We start from the raw sequence: 20746 nt of genomic DNA, 5'->3' as shown, positions 1-20746 counted from the left end.
CTACTGGGTAAATAAAGCGGCGAGTTTGATACTAATATCAGTTTATTAGATCCCATGTTAGTTGTTTTTGTTGTTGAACTTTGGGTTTGTCGAATCTGTTTGATGATTTTCTCTAACAAGAGAAGTGCTTTGAGCTCCCGACCGACCGTCTTTACAGACCCCCTGATATCAAATTAAAGTTTTGTGGCTTTTATTTAGACCCTGTTAGCTTTGAATTTGTATGCTTGTGTACTTCTATTGAACTGAACAAAATGCACTTTTAGCCACTATAGTGATTGAAAAATAAATATGATTAATGAAATCATCTTATTCTTAGATGTTTTGAATCATTTTAATTGAAGACTTTTTTATTGCCAAACCTGAGCTTACTTTAAAGGAATAGTCTATCCATTTTTCATATTAAACTATGTTATTACCTTAACTAAGAAGAGTTGATACATCCCTCTATCATCTGTGTGCGTGCACGTAAGCGCTGGGGCGCGCTGCGACACTTCGATAGCATTTAGCTTAGCCCCATTCATTCAATGGTACCAAACAGAGATAAAGTTAGAAGTGACCAAACACATCAACGTTTTTCCTATTTAAGATGAGTAGTTATACGAGCAAGTTTGGTGGCACAAAATAAAAATATTACAAAATATTTAAATGATTTCAGATATGTTAGGGCTCAGTCACACCAAAAGCGCTTTAAACGCTTGCAAACGCAGGGCGCGACGCACTGCCTTTTTTAAAAAAGAGCAGTGCAGCGCGGCTTTTCATATTGCTAAGCAACCACCGAGTCAGCTGTCTTGTCAATCAAATATTGAAGCGTGAGCGCTCTTTTGCTGTTAACTGTCATATTAGCAGAAACTTTAAAAAGAGGGCGCTTGCTCTGACCTTGTTTGAGGATTAGAGGAGCACAAACACGCAGGAGAGAGTGAGCGAGTGGAGTCCGGTTCTTCAACGCAACTGTAAACTTCCCTCGCCACAACGTAAGGCCCGCCTCTCCCCTCATTCGATTGGACAATGAAAGACGCGAATGACGTCAGGCGCTCCTCCGCTCTCAAGCGCTCCTTCAAAAACGCGTGCGCGGCAGGCGGCAGAAAACCGCAAGGCGCTCGGCGCGCATAAACAGCGCGCAAACGCGCCCTGCCCATAGAATATCATTCAAAAAAGGCGCCTGCAACTGCCATAAACGCTTTTGGTGTGACTGAGCCCTTATTCATTTTAAGGTTTTAAAGTGTAGTCTTGTTTAATATTGTGTAATTCCCTAAAAGTCATGAACATTTTATTATGTAAATGAGTAAACTGTCTTAAAAGGGACATTTTTTCATGTTTAAATGCTATAATTGGGTCCCCAGTGCTTAGAAAATGTGAAAAAGATCAACTCAGTAACTTATGCTGCGTTCCAGGCAACTGTAACCTGTAAATCACGACTTCAAAACCACGACTCACGACTCTGAACTGGGAGTACAGAGTCGTTTTTTTATGTTTGATGTATTGTATTGTTATTGTTACTATTCTATTTTATGTGGAATTTTTATTGCGGCTTTCATGGCCAGGGCTCCTTCGCAAAAGAGACTTGTTCTCAAAGAATTTTCCTGGTAGAATAAAGGTTAAATAAAATAAAATAAAAATTCACGGGCTCAAAAACCTGCCTGGAACGCAATATTAGTTTTGGTAAACCATTCTCTGCAAGCATGTGAAAAAATAGGTCATTGAATTTTAGCTCCCCTTGTGATGGGGATCTTATTATTATAATACTGCCCCTTAATCTGCACTATCCAATCATGGCACTGACATTTAGTTCAGGTATCAGCTCATTTGCATTTCAAAGGACGCCCCCCAATACAGCATATATTTGTTTACACCTACAAAGTGGCAATTTTAACATGTTATACACTGCAAAAAAAATGGTTTTCGAGAAAACATTTTCTTAGTATTTTTGTCTTGTTTTTTTTTTTAAATATCTAAAAATTCTTAAATTATGATGCTTTTTCTTGATGAGCAAAACGACCCAAGAAAATAAGTCTAGTTTTTAGACCAAAAATATCCAATTTAAGTGATTTTGTGCATTAAAAAAATCTACCAATGGGGTAAGCAAATTTGTGTTACATTTTTCTTGAATTTAGTGTATAAGGAAAATTTTCACATTTCTTTCCTAGATTTTGTTTGCTTGTTTTATGCACAAAAGCACTTATATTTGATATTTTTGGTCTAAAAACTAGACATATTTTCTTGGGTCATTTTGCTCATCAAGAAAAAGCATCTTGATTTAAGATTTTTTTGGATATTTTTACTGAAAACAAGACAAAAATACTAAGATTTTTTTTCTTAAAAATTATTTTTTGCAGTGTAATTAATTATCTATATGGTATTTTAAGCTTAAACTTCACATACGTACTCTGGGGACACCAAGGATTTATTTGACATCTTAAAAAAAGTCTTGTAAAATGTCCCATTTAAATAAATAAGTCGGAAAATATGATTGAAACATGCCATTAATATGAGTAAGAAAAGCAAATGGAAGCAATTATGAATAGGAATACATACAAATCTGTACGTCTGTTAAGCTGCTAATACGTAAATAAAAAAGTTTTAGTCATGTCAGTGTGTTTTTAAGCGTAAGTAAATGTATGTGTGGTACAACAATACACACTTACTCTCATGAGATTGCGTTGTCCCTTTAGCAGGAGTCTCCATTTAATCACGCTGTGTCTAGGAGGAAGAATTGCAATATTAAAGAGATCCCATTTGTGTTTTTTCTTTCTTATGGGCTGCTCAAAGCAAAGTCAAGCCATACGGTACGTCCACACAGGACACCCACAGTTTCTTTACTCGCCTTTCAAGTTGAGCTTTAAATGGGCAAAACTTCAGTTAGCACGTGTACTGGATCTGACCTGAGGTCAGGTGCTTTATATGTGTGAAGAGCAGAAGTGAATTGTGACTTCTCCTGAGCTCTCGACTCATGAAAGCACAGTTCACCTCTTTAGCATGGAGCTCTGTGCACAGATGTGTCGTGCCACACAAACATTGCCCGTGGCTATCGGCTCCTTACTGGGAATCCACTTCCCCGGCTGTGTGACTACATAAGCAGAGAGTAAAAGCGAGGCGGATAGAAACAAAAGAACAAAAGGAAATAGACACAGACAGCCAGACAAACGTTTGTTTGTTGATGCACAGACCCAAAAGGGATTGCGTGAGTTTTTCATCTTCTTTTTATTTCCCCAAAGAGATGTTCAGATGGAGAAACATGTCATATCTTCAAATGTCTCACTATTGAGCTGTTTGTAGCATGTCCATGTCGTATTTTAACCCCCAAAAATGAAAAAGAATGAAATTTGCGTTCATTTATAAGTTTTTAAGTAAAATAAATGTTAATTAAAAATTAAAAAGATAAAAAATTAAATGATTAAAAACAAAGAAAATGAATTTTGCATAAAGAAAAAAATAATTTGTGTGGAAAGAAAACTGAAAAAACATTTAGGATATTTTTTGGTTCATTTTCCACATGCTCATATAAATTTGGGTGAAAATTGGTATTTAATTATATATTTAAAGGCGATTTGCAGTGATGAAGCATAAACACAAAAGTTATCATATTGATGTTTTATAGTCACATGTTTAGATGGTTGTATCGTGACTGATAATATAAATGGTGTAATTCACGCGTGTAAACAGTATAATATTCTGTGCAGACGAGCTCCTGGTCCAGGAATCAAAATCAGCAGCGTTACCTGGCAAGACCTCAATTATTCTCCGTTGCCATGGTGTTGGTTAGACACAGGCATTGAAATAATGAATATGGTAGAAGACACATGAAGCTCCTGCTGTTTGGAGCGTTTGTTCGTTTCAGATCGTAAGACGAATCGAAATCTTACTGATTTCACAAAGATCACAAACATCATCTCATGTTACGTATATACTCTAACATGTATACCTCTAGTTTGATTTTCAGTCATCATGTGATATTCATACAGTAAATAAAATGTCAATGTAATATCATTTTTCACTTCTCACACTCGAGTACACAGAGCCAGAATACAGCCATCATCCAAAACAGTGTGAATGAAGCCAATGAGAAGTGTGAAGGATTGGAGTTTCTTCTTAAAGGGATAGAAAATTCTGTCAAGTTGTTTCAAACCTGCATATGTTTCATGAGTGTTGATTATTTTTCAGTAAAACCCGCACCTGACCTGTCAAATGTCTTAACTTCTTGAAAAGCACCCCCACTCTAACCCAAACCATGAGAAGACAGACCTACTTTCACTTAAAAGGGTTGTTTTACTAAACCATTTAGAGTATAAGCATAATGCCGGGTTTACAACAGACGCGATAGAGGAAGATTTACATGTTAAGTCAATGTAAAGACGCAATTAGGCATCCTGCGGCGCGGTACATGCGGTAAGCGCGGCACGATTGGCGCGTACCGTGCAAATTGAGCGTTGCCGTGGGAAACGCGCAAGATAAAAAATCTGAACAGATTTCTGCGCCACATTAACCAATCAGGACCTTGCTGTAGTAGTGACGTGATTACCGGAAGCGAGCGAAGTCGCAGAAGCCCCTCCCATGATGCAATTTCCGCATGAATGTTTAGAATGACTAGAATTTCAATTTTCAAAAGCAAGTGAACTCAATTGTTCAAGCGTCCAACTATGCGCCAATATCGCGTTTTTTGCCGCCTCTACTGCGGCTGCTGGGAATGCACCATAACACAATGAGTTTCATATCCAGGTTGCAACATTATTTTAAGTTAAAAATTAAAAAAAATAGAGAGGCTGAAGTACATTGAAATACATTTTTTTTGCATAACATCTTTTTTATTACTAAAAACTTAATGATAAATATGTGTGTGAAACCTAAAAATGCAATGATGACCAGGAAATAAAACGTCACACAAAGATCATTGGATTCGTTATCTAATTGGCCACACGTTCTGTCTATCATTATTTTCCATGAAGTCATTGGAGCAATAAGCGAGTCAAATGACGTCACGATATTTGACAGCGCTGTTTGGAAATTATTTATTATACTCCCGCCTACTTTTAAAAACAAAGTTTGACCGCGGGTTTATGTGTTTACTAGTACCTAAAGTGTAATCTCATATACAGTGTTACGACGTAAATAGTCTTCGGATTGTATATTATATTCTATTACAAGATGTTCATGCGAAATCTGATGGTAACAATGGACAATATATCTATATTTCATGGATTATACGCATTTGTGGGCAAAAATGGTCATTGGATGTATTCTATTACATGGTTTCATGAGTTATTCACACATCTGAAACAGACTGGATTCGATTCGCGATCGTTATATCAACACAAAGGTAAGAAGTCCCGTTTATATTTTGCATGTTGTCCTCTGGACTTCTGTCACAAAATACTACATTTATGACGCTAGAGCATCTGTATCTCAAAACAGAGACCTTACACTGATGCTAAACCCGTAGACCTTTTAAACAATGTATAGTAATGTTAATATAAACAATAGGCTATATAGATATTATCAGCAGCGTTAAAAAAAACTAACACCATCCCGCCCACGAATTAGTGTATGTCGAGAGGTTAAAATAACCACCAGAGCAATAGCAATTTATTTGATAACTAAATACAGTTTTCCATTCTATGGCACCTTTAAACAAATCGTTCTTCATGACCTCCAGTTTGGGAATCTGCTGTAAACTGTTTGGTATCTCAGCGGAGACTGCAGCGTTTACTCTCTAATACAAGTTACAGATTGCTGACATGGCACGAGGAATTTGATAACAATGACTTTTTCCATGAATAGGTTACTCTTTACTTGGTGGCGCTTAAATTTTCCATTATTTTTTTTAATTGGAGTTCATTATAAAACACAAAAGATCTATTTGTGACTTTAAGCAGCTAATGTTGCTAATGTGACCTTTAAACACATTCATCAATCTCTCTCTGTCTCTCTCTCTCTCTCTCTCTTAAGGACTGATCCGGACAGCCGTGGCGGATCTGGATCGTGAGACACAAGACCGTTATGAGCTGGTTGTCAAGGCAACAGATATGGCAGGACAAATGGGTGGTCTTTCTGGCTCCACCACGGTGACCATAGTGATTACGGATGTTAATGACAACCCTCCACGCTTTCCTCAAAGTGAGTGTGCATTTCGTGTCCCATCATGTCGTCAGCCGTGCCCTTTGAGTAGAACGTTTTGTTTTGAGCACAAGCTCAGAACACCGGGGTCCGGGGTTTTTACCCTGGCAAAAAATCCAGAAATATCATGGAAATACAGTATGTGAAATCTTAGATGTCATGTCAAGTTAACCAAGTGTTACAGACAGCATAGGGCCTGTTCTTCACATCTAAAATGACATTTGGAAAACTGTTCTGCAATTTCTTCCGATCTGGCTCCTGATACAGAAATGAAACTTCACCTTTTAAAAGATTCATTTTTAATTGCTTCATGCAGCGATGATGTCTGTAATGTTTAGTGCTGTACTGTTTGTGTGATCGTCTCATTTAGGTGGTGATGATTCATTCGGTTTGTCTGTGGCTGCGATCTAAACAGAGAAAAATGGGTGACTTATAAAACTGAACCATGGTTATACTACAATAAAAAACATGGTTGCTTAAGTTAAACCATGATTACCACAAAATAACCATGGTTATGGTAGGGAAACCATGGTTTTGCCAATGATAATCAATACACCAAACACCATGGCTACTACCAAAAACAATGGATAATTTTTGTAGGCCTAACCTGGAAACCAGACACTCATATTAGCCCCTTATAATACTCTAAAATGGCAATAAACCGGCCTTGACAAAATTCTTGTCATTAAATTTTAACGTTAATAAACGAAACTGCCTTATAAAAGAATATACGGTGACTGCAACATCCCATATGGCCAAAAATACATTTATTTGGCCAAAAATATGTTTTAAATATATGCTACATACATTTTGTAGAAAATAAAGCTTAATGCAATTTATACTACGGGTCCATTAAATGCTTGAATCTGATTGGCTGATGTACGTTCTGAGGTGTGGAATTATTTTCTGGGAAACGCATGGGGAACGTAGTTCCAGACAGCTCCCTTGACCGCATTACAGTTCCATATCACTTTGCATAGTTAACTGTAATATTGAACTAACAAAAACAACATGACAGACGATTTTCAAAGGCAATAACAGCGCTGTTTAGAGATGCACAGAGGTAGCCTCGTTTACACAATCTCTCTCTCTCTCTCTCTCTCTCTCGCTCGCTCACTCGTTCGTTCGCTCTCTTTTTCTTTCTTTCATTCTTTCTCTCTCTATGTCTATGTGTCTCTCGCTCTCTTTCTAATAACTTCATTAATAACTGCATTTGAATGCTATAAACAGCTTAAGCCTCCATTGCCAGCTTTAAAATTATGATTTGGAACAAGCAAAAGAGCCGTTGGATGAGACGAGGAAGAAATAGTCCTACTCACAATAGCTATTTAAGTACAAAAACCTGATGAATCCCTTTAAATATATCATGTGATCGATGTCTTGAGGTGTGATAACCGTAGTATAAGGGGAATAATTAACTGCAGGCCATTGAATTATTGAAAAATAATGCACAGCTCCGCTTTGCGTCGTGGCCGCATCACCACCTCGGGTCTGCATTATTTGTCTAATAATTCATTGGCCTGTCATCAATTAATGAAGTTATTAATGATATTTTTCATGGCCAAAATATAAAAGTTGGTATAAAAATTCAATGTTAAAGAATGTATAAAATATAAAATTATAAGCATATTTATTTAATTTTAATATTTTCAAACCTGTTATTGTTTGTAACATACAAGTTTTTCTTCCAATGCAACGTCAATATTAATGCTTTAAAATGTTTTAATATTTTAATAAATATTTTTTCAAAAAGTGGCCAAGAAATATATTGGTGAAAATTTAAAACATATTTCAGTAAATATATTTTTGTCCATTTTTGGTATATTTTGAAATCTGCCATATGGGATTTACATATTTTTCCATCTGCAAATTCCAGACTGTATATCAGGAACACTGCGACTGTGTTTGCTTGGCTACAAATACAGTCATTCGAACGCTTCTTTAAGTCAAAATCTTTGTCCTGTTATGAGAGGACACATCGTGCGAGCAAGACGCTAATTAAAAATAAACAAGTTGACAAACTGTGTTTGTACATACTTTTATTTAGTAATGCAGGCTGAAAGAAGTTGCATTTTTAGGTGATGATAAAGCAGCTACGATTTTATCTCCAGTTGGTTTGAATATTAGTCCACACGTTTGTGCACGACACGCAAACACATATTCAAGGCTACTGTAATGTAGTTTCTGAACCGAGCACTCTGTACAAACATCACGCCCGTGGATAAATAAAAAAGCACTTTGTCTCTTGGTCACAGATCAGAATGAACCTGGTGATGTTTTACACAATGCCTGACACTGTGTGTCTCTGTGTTTAAGCTGTATGTTAGCAGTCCCGCTATATTAAAAGGAAATGAAGCACATTGTGTGTCATGTTTTTACTTTGTTCTGCGGTTGTTTTATTCTTTCTTCTTCTCACGAGGGAAGAGAGACATTAGATTTACTGCAGTAAAGAGCCTCGCTGCGAATCACTTACAGCCCAGATATCATTTTTTCATATCCACACGTCTCTCTCCCTTTTTTCCCTTTTCATTCTCTTCAAAAGCCTCATTTATGCCAGTTTTACTTCGGCATGTAATTCATTAGGCTCTGCTTTTTGTATCGTGCGCCAAAATGAAATCCGTACGGTCTTTTGTGTGACACACGCTGCACTCAAACATATTGCACGTTACTATAGGTGGCTGTTATACAAGTCCTGAATGCTTATTAGCACAAGCACAAAGTGTTGTAAGTACAGTGAGCTGTAAATGTGCATTTAAATGATCTTATTACCTGCATTTCCATTACCATTTACATTGCGCAAATTGAAATTGCGAATTGAAAATACGGCCAATGGAAAATTCGCCAATTCCCCAAAAAGTTTTTTTTTTTTTGATTATACTCTTACGTTTCCTTTGGTTAAAAATAGTGCCTAGTGTGGAGGATGTTATATTAGTAAACCTACCAACATCAGTCAACGTGATGAATGCAATAACTTATCTTATTTTTACGTTATTATACTTTAAAACCTACCTGCTTGTATTTAACATTGTAAATTGCAGCAATGGCTGTTTGGTACATCATGACAAAAACATTAACAGAGCATAGTGTAGATCAAATATAAAGATACAAAATAATTGTTTTTGTGACATTAAAAATGACCTTCTTTTCTTGTCTAACAGAGATGTATCAGTTTTCGGTGTCAGAAGGGGCAGACGTCGGGACGCCGGTGGGCCGGGTGATCGCCACAGATGCGGACATGGGCGAGAACACGGATATGAGTTACCTGATCAAAGATGAGGAGGGGGGCGAACTTTTTAAAGTCTCCACAGACAGTGACACACAAGAGGCTGTGATCACCATCAAAAAGGTAGACGTGCGACGTCTCGGCCGAGTCATTTCACGCTCTGATGGGCGACTGTCATGAGTCACACACTGTGATTCTTCATAACACTGTTGTAGAAAAATAACACAAAAAAATGTACTGAAATCTTACATAAAAATTCTGTCTTTTGATTGCTTCGAATGTGTTTTCCATCTTTTAGCTTCTGGACTTTGAGAGCAAGCGCACACATAATGTGGTCGTCGAGGCCATTAATAAACACGTGGACCCTCGTTTTGTGGACCTGGGAACTTTCCGGGACCAGACAATAGTGAGGGTCAGCGTGTCGGATGTGGATGAAGCTCCCGTCTTCTTCCCCTCCACTGGCACCATCTTGGAAGTTCAGGAAGATGCTCGGGTGGGAGCTCTGGTTGGGATTGTAACCGCGAGAGATCCAGATATGGATAACGTTCCTATCAGGTACGATCCATCAGAAGACTGTCCATCATAACCTTGTAAACATAAACACGAGACCTCAAATAACTTGCACCTGTGGAAAATGTATAATTGGAAATATATAATTTGTTTTTCTGGAGCAACTTATTGATCAGTCGGTGCCTTCAGGTTTAGAGGATTAAAGTCAACAATAAAAAATAGCCATTTTTACTCCATTTACATTCCTGATATTGCTGTGTCGCAATTCATCGTACATGTTCTTCCAAAGAATTTAAACTGGCTAAGATAATCTTTTATTTCAGTTTTTACTGTATTGAGGAGAGAGGCAGTCATTCAATGAACGGTATACAGACTAGGGCTGTAACGATAAATTGTGTGTCCCATTAAAAAAGACCTGTCTAAAATAGATTCTGAATCGCCAAGGTGCGATTTTGTATTTCATGCACAGCTTGTGCTTCTACTATGGCATTTTGGTCAGTAGGAAGTCTGTATCAATTTAAAATCATCATAAGTCGGAGTCGTTTATAACGTGCATTTAAAAAAGCAACACTACTTAAACAAAATCATTCAAAATATTCTTTATTATCATGAAAATACCTGAAACAATTTGAAGAACGGCGATATAAGTATTCTTCTAGACATTTTCTTTAATAGCGTTTATAATGCTACTTCTTCTGTGGCACAATTGGAGTTTCTGCACGAGAGCGCCCTCTAGCTTTTGGATGTGCCCGGATTTCACCGTAATTCATTCAAATTCATTCATTGAGAAAACGTGCATTTGCACGATTAATCGTTACAGCCCTAATACAGACCACCAGTTTTTCTTGTTTTCTTGTTATTTTCCCTGTGAATCAAATAATTCAGATGATTGAATGTTATCCGAATGCAGTTCCCTTTTGAGGGAACTTCACGCTGCGTCAGAGAGCTGACGCTTTGGAAACGCTAACAGCATGACGGTGTGTGTGTGTATGTATATTAAATTCGACCAATGGTTGGGCGTGTTGTCAGAGACAACCAGAGAAAGCCAGAGAGCAAAAAGGGACGAAAGAAACGTCCACTTTAGCTGACATATGCCGAAGCAGGTGTATAGGTACACCGGAAGTATGGCAAGCGTCTTGTTCCCAAGGTTTGTAATTGGTTTTAGGTATGAAGTTCCAGGATGCTGTCATGCTTGAATAAATCACTCCAAACAAAACACACAGAAACTAAAACTTTACTCAGATTTAGTGGTCCTAAATGGAAATGGCACTGTGCAGCAAAACATTGCAGCGCTGGATCTTACTACAATTTTGCATTTGAATACATCCCAAACTTTGGCAGCAATGGAGCCACCTCAGCTTTTTCATCACAGTACACAGCTTTTCCTGACTGAAGGCCTACATCAGATAAAGCGTACGGCAAAACGCCAAATTTGTTTATGCGTGTGAGTGTTTAGAGCCTGGCAACAGTCCACATCCCTTTAGTTTAGACAAGAATCAATTTTCACTATTGAACAAGCCTATTATTGAAGATATACAGAGTCATGGAAGCGTGGCCAAGAGAGGCTCCTGAAATGTGCTTTCCCATTATGCTATAGGCACCTTGGCACACACGTTTATCATCCCCCATCCCTCTTAAAAACACACGCGCACATCAAAAAAAAGCTTTTTCACCTCGAGGCATCGGAAAGCACGTCAAACGTCCGTGCGATTACAAAAACTTTCCATCTGTCGTGTATGCGGAGTTGTGTAGGGTGCCTTTGCCATACAGAAAGGCACCCATTGTGTTTCGCACCTCCATTTTGGTCCCACAATTCAACATCGTGATAGACGACTTTATTCTCCAGAGCACAGAAATATGATTTAGTCATTGCCACAGCTCAGAGGGGACACGCAGGGGAAGTAAAAAGCTTTGGCTGGCTGTATAGTCTCTCTCTCTCTTACACACACACACACACATACACACACACACACACACGCACACACACACACACACACACACACACACACAATGCCTTTGCAAATTACCTCTATTAAAAATGCATGAGGCTGTGTTCAGAGTGCTCCAGGTGTTATAAAGCACAGTGCAGTGGCAGGCAACTTGGCTGGTTGGCTGGCACACATCCGCTTGTGGCATCGAGCCCGTGCCCGTCGGTACCACTTTAATCATCCGCATTGGACTCGGCTAGCGAGCGAGGGTTGCGCCCTGGGCCCCATCATTCTTTCTTGTGCCCGTGTCACCAGGTACCAACGTGGCATTCAGGGACCAAGCCCTCAGAAACCAGCAGCCCTCAACGTCTTTGGACAGAAAATATTTGTTTGTTTTCTTTCAGCTGTGACTTACAATGAGCTCCAAGAGAGAAATAGATGCAGTGGTGCTGTTTTATTATTTCTGTTTTAATATTTATATTTTTGGGGCCACAACTTTTAGTTTAGACTCAAGATTTTTTGGCAGATATTAATTCTGAGTTTGCAAACAGATAAGCCTAATCAGCTTGACCCAACCACCATAGGGACAAGTTTAACATAATAGTTCAACTCTCTTTGTACATAACTATGCATTTACATTAATATAATGCATAACTTCAACAACCCAAAGGCTTTTTAAATGAACAGTGGCTGTACTTGTGATTTTTTATTTTCAGGACAATTAAAAGCCAAACGGAATTATGTAGTTGAATCATCTTTTCTGTCTAAATCGAGAATCTTGTGGAGTTTAATAGTTTCTTCTGAATCTTCACCCCCTGGGCTTTTTTACTTTTCCGAAATGCGTCTCAACCTTTGGCAAAATATAATAAGCAGAAGGTAAAAGAAGAAGTACAATTAACCTGCATAATTTTAAAGCCCAGCAGGTGTTCAAAATTGAAACGAGAAAAGAAAAATGATGGAAAAACTGCCTTTATTGATGGTTGCTGTGTGTCGGTGGAGTTTATATTCGGCGTGTGTTTTTAAGGCTGTGTGAAATATGAATCATTTGTTTGAAGAGGGCGATTGGAGGGGAGTGACTGAAGTTTGTTTTCTGAGACCCTTTTCTCAATATCTTCATTCTTGGTTTAGGTTTGTGCACTTAAAAATCACTCATTTGCTGCTCTGACATTTATTTCAGATGCTACAATGTCTTAAAAAACAAAATATTCAGATATTTTTATGTGGAAAAACATCCTTTTGCTATTTAAAGTCACCATTTTGTTTTATGTAAAAATGTATAAAACTAAAGTAAAAGACAAGATAGGTTTGATGTGGATGTTTTGCTTTTATATACTCTAATATCCACTCGTCTATGTTCCAGGTTCTCTATAGATCGGATTACAGACCAGGAGCAGATATTTAACATTGACCCTGTAACGGGTGCCATTACTCTTGGAAAGATCTTGGACCGGGAGACGGCCGGTTGGCACAACATCACAGTCGCAGCGGTGGAAGCAGGTACCACCTTCTTTACCCGTCAACATCGGTCACAATCCACTGCAAACTCACATTCAGCTCTGATGTCAGACACGTTTCATCTTGAGACGGATGCATTACTCGTGGTTTTGTGTCGTAAGACAATGATAAGATAATGAAGCTAAAGCTAAGCTTATTGTGTGCATATAAACTCTACACAGATAAAAACAGCAAGCATTTGCATATTGTTTGCAAAGTGACATAGATTGATGCAATAATTAAGATATGAATGCTTTCCGACAGCGGCCTGGGCATCTACACACGTGACGTACAGTATCTAAATGTCACGGCATTAGATGACAGAATATTAAAGTTTGTGTCATTTATCTAAAAGTCGACAGCACAAGAGTACTTTTCCAAATAATAATGAATAACCAAACAGCAGATATAGCAAATGAAGATTTACTCTTATAAAAAATATACAGTTTAAGGGAATTTTGTGCCATAGAATAAAAAAATGTATTTATAGGCATAGATTAATAATAAGAGCACTGTTCATGGAAATTACATATTGAACGCATTTGTTTCCTTTATCTCGTGCACGCAAAAAGACTGCTGGAAAACAGACAAATTTCAACATAACACCAACTGTGACGTCACAGTCAAGATGTACGCCCAAACATTCTAATCCTACACTAGTATTTTTGTCTTGTTTTAAGTAATCTAATATTTTTAAAATATCTAATATTTTTAAATTAAGATACTTTTTCTTGATGAGCAAAACGACCCAAGAAAATAAGTCAAGCACAAAAAAAATCTGCCAATGGGGTAAGCAAAAAAATCTTGAACATTTTTCTTAAACACTAAATTCAAGAAAATTTCTAGAAAAATTAGCTTACCCCATTGGCAGATTGTTTTGGTTGTTTTATGCACAAAATCACTTCAATTTGATATTTTAGAAAAAAATAGACATTTTTCTTGGGTCGTTTTGCTCATCAATAAAAAGAATCTTAATTTAAGAATTTTTAGATATTTTTACTGAAAAGAAGACAAAAATACTAAGAAGATTTTTTCTTGAAAATCAGTTTTTTGCAGTGTAGGGTTGTAAATGGACATGTAAAAACGTTTTTCTGGATAATTTTTGCACTTAATAAAGTTACAAAGAACAATTTAACAAATTATGTCAATGCATTCTTTAAAACATTTAAAACAAGCAAAAAAATCTGCCAATAGGGTAAGAAAATTTTTCCTAAAATTAAGTGTTCAAGAAAACAGATCATGATTTATTTCTTCTTACCCCAGATGTTTGTTTCTTTATTTTTGTGCTTGTTTTAAGCACTATACTATTCATTTAAATGTAATGTTATTTTGTCATTTTGCTAATCAAGAAAATGCATCTTAATTTAAGAAAAAAAGACAATAAAAATACCAGGAAAGTCGTTTTTTGCTGTGGATATTTTATTATTTTATGACATGGTTTTAGTGCAACTTAAAGTATACAAAGGCTTCTTCAGGCCACTATGCATTTAGTTTATGATTTTAATCTTTCTGGTCTATCTGAATACATGAGCTGAGTTACAGTTACATCATGTGACCCGAGTGTTTTCCTCATGCTACAATATTGCCGTCTGATTTTTGCTCTCTTGGTTCATTTATTTATCGCAATACAAATTGGTGCCATCCAGGGTTGCTCTTTCTAAGAGTTGCATCACATGTTGGGTTTGGTGTTAATTGGACATTTTAAAGTTGAGAAAGAAGCCTTTGTTTTATTCTCAGACGCGGACACCATGGCTTTTTTGCCATTAGTCGACAGCTTAATCAAAATTCCCATCAGTCTGTGCTTGTTGCACGTCGTCGAAATATATGAGATCATTGAGCAATGAGGCAGAGAAAGTTAGAGGGTTTTTTTTATAATTCCCTCATACGAAGATCGTATTTTAAAATTTCACACTTCATTCAAGAGCGTAATGAGTGTTCATCGAAGAGTTACGCTGACGGATCGATGTGTGCAGAAAGTTTCACGCGCCATTGCTGCTGCTATTAGTAAATATGATATTTCAGACGAAATCAAGATCTGCACGGAGAAGACGCTTCAATATGCCTCGGATGACTTGAAGATAATACAATGTTTTAGTCGTCCTGAACCAGGCCAACACCGCATGCACTTGAAGTCGACTTGAGGAAATGAAATTTTCTTTCCTGTCGTCCAGAAGAAGTTATCAGGTCTTTTTCTTCGCAGAGTCTTGGCACGGCGATTCCAGACGACAGTCTGACTGGAGTTTTATGTCAGACGGCCTCGGCTATCAGCTGAGGAAGAGTGACACATAATTTCTGGGAATTTGATAGGGTGTATGATATCAAACTGCAGACAGGATTTCTCTTACCCTCCATCTTTTTAGGTGATAAATAGAGGAGAAACCATCATGTTTTGGCCTTAGGGTAAAGAGATACTACCAACAGTTGTGACTTTATCTAGACAGAAAGGACATTTGCTGTGGCGAGTAATAAAATATGAAGGGAACTGCACTTTGCCTGGACTATGAACAATTTCAAGGCATCCATTGTGGAATTTGCCCTTTCTGATATACTTTAATACCAGACTTTATTTGGAACAAGAAATTACATTTTTTATAATTGCAGCCATCCATTTTCCATTTTTTTAATAAAAGTGCATATGCATCAAAACAAGATTTCACTTTTGGTCTAATCAAGGACATCAGTGAAGTTCTGATTCATGATTCAAACTAAAGAGATGTTAATTCAGGTTGACATTTATTGTCCAAGAGCACGGTGCTTTTTGGACTGTCAAACTTGCATTTAGCCAGGTGCTAAGTTAAGTTTGAAAAAGTAAGAGGATAGAAATGCTATTCTTGTTTATATGCCAAAACCGTTGCTGTTAGGCGAGCCTGCGGTGTCACCAGGCGTGGGTTGAAGACCGACGCATTGTTTTGTCAATTTATACCACGTTTGAAGCTCATTAGCCACGGCCGATCCAAGCGAAGAAGCTGATAAAACGAGATGAGTTTAATTTAATATTTAGGCCATAGGTCTGCAGTCTCTGTCAGTTCGACTAATTTAGTGCCAGCTAACGCAGGGAAGGTTGAGAACGAACCTCTCACTGGAGCTCTTCTGAGTCATGGCATCACACCCGAGGCTATGTGAACTTTATTCAGCTTTTAAGAGACAAACATTTGCCTGGATGTGAATCATAAAACAGATTACTTTTCTTCAAACATGTTTGGCAGAGAAACGGTTCCAGCCGTCTGTGAAACCTTTAACTCTATAGCTTTAAAAGAAGCGCTTTATTGACCTGGATGATGGAAAATTTAAATTCTTTTAAAGTTGTGAGAAAGTGTGTTTATTTATTTCCATATCTTTTATACACTGGAAAAAATAATATCTTCATAACTGAAATGATGAGAAGTATATGGAAATTAATGTATTTTTGCATCCATTTTTTTATTAAGTTTTACTTAAAATTTTAAGCAGTTGCATAAATTGCTTAAAATTCCATGTAATACTTGCTTAAAACAACGGATGCAAAAATGATGCACTATATTTTTAAGTAAGTAAATGCAGCGTATTATTTTTTACAGTGTACTTGATTGACACATTGAATAATCTGCTGCATATTAAGATTGACCTGTTATATGATCACCAATGATGCAGTTGATAAAATCAGCAAAGAAATGTTATAATATTTTGCATTAAACTAATAAACTTGGTTCTTCAATCAACATTTTTCAACAACTTTTTGTTTGTGTTATTTAAGATTTGGATTCATGACAATTAATGATTAGTTAAACTTTTTAATGCATATATTGTTTATTTCCTTGTAACTTTGGTGTTTAAGTACCCTAATGGCACAATGTTGCCCTGTGGCAACAAACAAAAGCACTGTCTAAAGCACTATTCGGACTGTAATTGTTTCTCATGAGGATGTCTGTAAAAACATATTTGCATGCCTCCTCCGCGATAAAACTCATGCATTTGGATGAAGATAAATTTGCGGTGGATGTGTGAGTTTATAATCTGAAACACCTGGAAATGCGCTGCACGTGTGGTTAATTACACGATCATTCACATGAACAGGATACTTGATTATATGTACATGAAATACTGTAATTAAATACATTGTAAAATTGTATTTAGTTCTTTAGTTCTGCTGCTGATAGTAGACAATTTAAAAGTTTTCGTGATTTTCTTCTCTTTATTTATATTCATTTCCCACTCGCTGTGGAAGAGCGATGATGAAATTTGTTCCTATATACTTTTCATCATTTCAGTTATGAAGATGTCAACGTTTAAAATGCATGCAAAGAAAGACGATTCATTGATGCAGAATAAACGTGAAGTACATGACCATACGGTTCTTTTTAGTGGTCTAAAAGGAAGCGCAGAATGACTTTTGCATTGATGCCCTTTTATAAACTCAGAGATCTGGATTCGGAGGTCAATTAAATTACCACACAACCTTTGGTGTTCGTCAAAAAACAGTAGGTAATTTGGCCAGGGATTTTTACGTGAGTCTGAGAAAAACTGACATGGCAATAAAATCTCTGACTACCACTGGTAATTTATATCTTATGTACTATTCACACGGGATTAGTATTATCTGTAGACCTAGTGTGATTAAATTACCCCCCTACATCTGAGTTTCATGTGGCCCATTCGCACGGGATAAGCGAAGCCTACGATTTTACTTAAATTTACTGACTTATCTCCCGGATATGATGTTTAGACTTTGCTTAACACCGGGTCCCATACACGCAATTCCATGACAGTAGAGTTTTTGTCCTGATTAGCGTCATCAACGCGTCATTATGACGTCTAAAAGCATAATTACATAACAAAACACTCAAGTTTCACATGAAAGACATAAGAAGTGGAGGGATGTGCAGAAAAAAAGTGCACAGCCTTGAAAAAATTATATACAATCCTGCAAAATTACAGAGATGGCGATTCGCATGTGACCAATATTATCACAGGAACTCTGTGTTCGGCAAAATATGGTAGGTCATTTGCGGAGGAAATTTTACTTTACAATTTACAGACATGGCAGATTCTAAAGAAAAGAAAGTCTTTAGACAATCAAACATACTTCTCAACATTCTGATGCACATATGTTTCCTGTTAAATTATTTGTTAAAAAGTGATATTTATCTGACTAATTGGGGGCACTGCAGCCCCTGCGGCTTTGCTTCCAGAAAGTACTGCTCCACCCCCAAACAAAAGGCCACAATCACCTCTGCCCCTCATTTCATTGGACAGACATGTCAGGTGATTTTATACATATATTTTTTATCAAAAAAATGAAAGGGGTTGTGTGAGGTCCAAAAAGTACCTGAACATGAACTAACAATACACAATACTTCTACAGCAATCTTAGTTCATGTTAACTAGAGAATTGAATTTTAATCAAAAGTTGTAACAATTCTTCATGAACTAACATGAACAATTTATTAACAATAAAGTCAAGATGAATTAATACTGGAAAACATGTTAGCTAATGCATTCGCTAATGTTAAAAATCACAACTTTATTGTAAAGTGTTACTGTTTATTTTTTCATATATGTGACCCAGTCTTTGAAAACCTGGCTAACAGTGTTTTTTTAGGGGGCGATTTACTGTTTTCTACATAAAATCATCATGCATAATGTAAAAAACATTCATCAAGTTGCAAGAGCTTGTTACCTTGGAGGAGTTTTACTGAATATTTTACAATATTGACCAAATTTTGTAGCGTTTTTTTTCTATTTTTAAGAAAGGACAAGAGTGACTGGATGGTTTTTTGCATGCATGTAGGCTACTTAGAGGGTTTTGCAGCTAAAGAAAGTCCAATTTGTAAATTAGCAATGAAATGCCTAAAGTGATATTTATGAAAATATAGGGGATTTTAATCACAGACTAATAACCTTTTCATTGCAATTAAAGTGAAACGACTAAACCTAAAAATAAGAGTCTGATAAAATTGCTGACTTACCAGAAAACATCAGACGCACTTAGAGGGTTTTGCATCTGAACTCTTCATATAATCTTGACATATTTAATATTGACTGAGTAAGGTCATGACAAAAATTGAAATCAAACTTTGATGCTCCTAATCTCATCATTAGATTGAGACTTGAGCCTGGATTTTATGGATATTATTATCATTAAATACTAGTAGTCCATACTGTAGACAAGGATCTGTTTCATTATTAAAATACAACATCCTTCCTGTGATTTAAGACACAGTCACCATACGACTTCAATTCTTTGCAACTCTTCTTCAAACCGGATTGAGAAGCAGGTTTTGTAATATAGTGACCGGCTGGTAACATCTCCAGAAGATGGGTGGCAGTCCAACATCTGTTGGGTGAGAAGCAGATGCCCGGCATCCCTCTAATCTACTCATATCTCTTCATATCTCAGACTAGTTAAATTTAGCTCTGATCTTTGCTCTATAACCACAGAGAAAGTATTGCAGGCTTAAGGGTATAACACAATAGAAATCTGTTTCTTATGGATGTCGTGCACGATCTCTGCTTAGTGTGTTTCTCTGATATTGGTGTATGTGGATGAGTCTCACAATAACAGAATTGAAAGTATACTATTGTCTTCTGCTAAAGTTACATTTCACCCCAAAATAAAGCTGCATCTTCTCCAGCTTTGATTTTAGTAATATTTTGATCATTCATTGTCTGCGTCTAAATTTGTTCTGACTCTTAGTTATTTATTTTTTGCAAATGAAGTTGAAAATCATACTGGCTTGTGGCGTCTACAGAATCGTATATCATCACTTAACAACCTCAAAGCTCACGGTGGCTCTTTCTTGAAAGGTTTATATGTTATCGTTAAAAATCAATTTCACTGTGGGGAAAATGAATGGGATTTTACTTCCGGAAGCCTCTGCCGAGGAGCGTCCTGTCATAAATTGCTGTAGGCCTGCGGGGCTTCGTGTAATCTGGGATGATGATGAAGGTTATTTCAGGTTATAACCTGCTGTACCGTATAACAGGCTTATTCTGTTATTCTGTCAAAATACATATGATGTGCTGGTTCGCAAATGCAGTTTTTTTCTAATGCAACATGATCTTACGTTACATCATAATCAGTTTATGTAAATGATGAACTTTACGTCCCTGTAAATAAACAAGCAAAATAGTAACCCGGTGTTAATTAAAAAGAGCTCATTATGTCTCATTACAGTTAAAATGGTGGCCGCAGCGGTGGTGCGGTTCATCTTTCAGTAAATATTTCTAATGAAATAATGAAACAGATTCATTAGTTGAGGACTCCCAACACAGACTTGTTTAATTACAAGATAATGTTAGTCGTGTGATCGTAAGTGAAAGTAATTATATACACATTACCCAACCTAATAAAAACACAAAAACAAGATATTTTCATTTTGTTGTAAAGCTTAACAAGGTCATGATCGAAAATAGCTTTGCATGCTAATTTTAAATGCATTCGTCTGTGTTTATATCATTAATTTCCACTCATTTACAGTTTCATGTTTGTATTTAGAAACACATG

At 36.8% G+C, this 20746-nt stretch overlaps 1 protein-coding gene across 1 annotated transcript in view; it reads left to right on the top strand.

The window, feature by feature from the left end:
- Window positions 1-20746, top strand: part of LOC129450493 (cadherin-22) — a 182875-nt gene that overhangs the window by 121583 nt on the left and 40546 nt on the right. The window contains exons 5-8 of the mRNA XM_055213308.2: window positions 5941-6108; window positions 9267-9454; window positions 9630-9886; window positions 13130-13266. Coding sequence (XP_055069283.2) covers window positions 5941-6108; window positions 9267-9454; window positions 9630-9886; window positions 13130-13266 — 750 coding nt within the window. The remainder of the gene's footprint in view (window positions 1-5940; window positions 6109-9266; window positions 9455-9629; window positions 9887-13129; window positions 13267-20746) is intronic.

Source organism: Misgurnus anguillicaudatus, chromosome 8 (genome assembly GCF_027580225.2).
Source record: "Misgurnus anguillicaudatus chromosome 8, ASM2758022v2, whole genome shotgun sequence".
NCBI classification, from domain to species: Eukaryota; Metazoa; Chordata; class Actinopteri; order Cypriniformes; family Cobitidae; genus Misgurnus; species Misgurnus anguillicaudatus.
The sequence above is the reverse complement of the archived record's forward strand: the minus strand, read 5'-3'. Positions and strand labels throughout refer to the sequence as shown.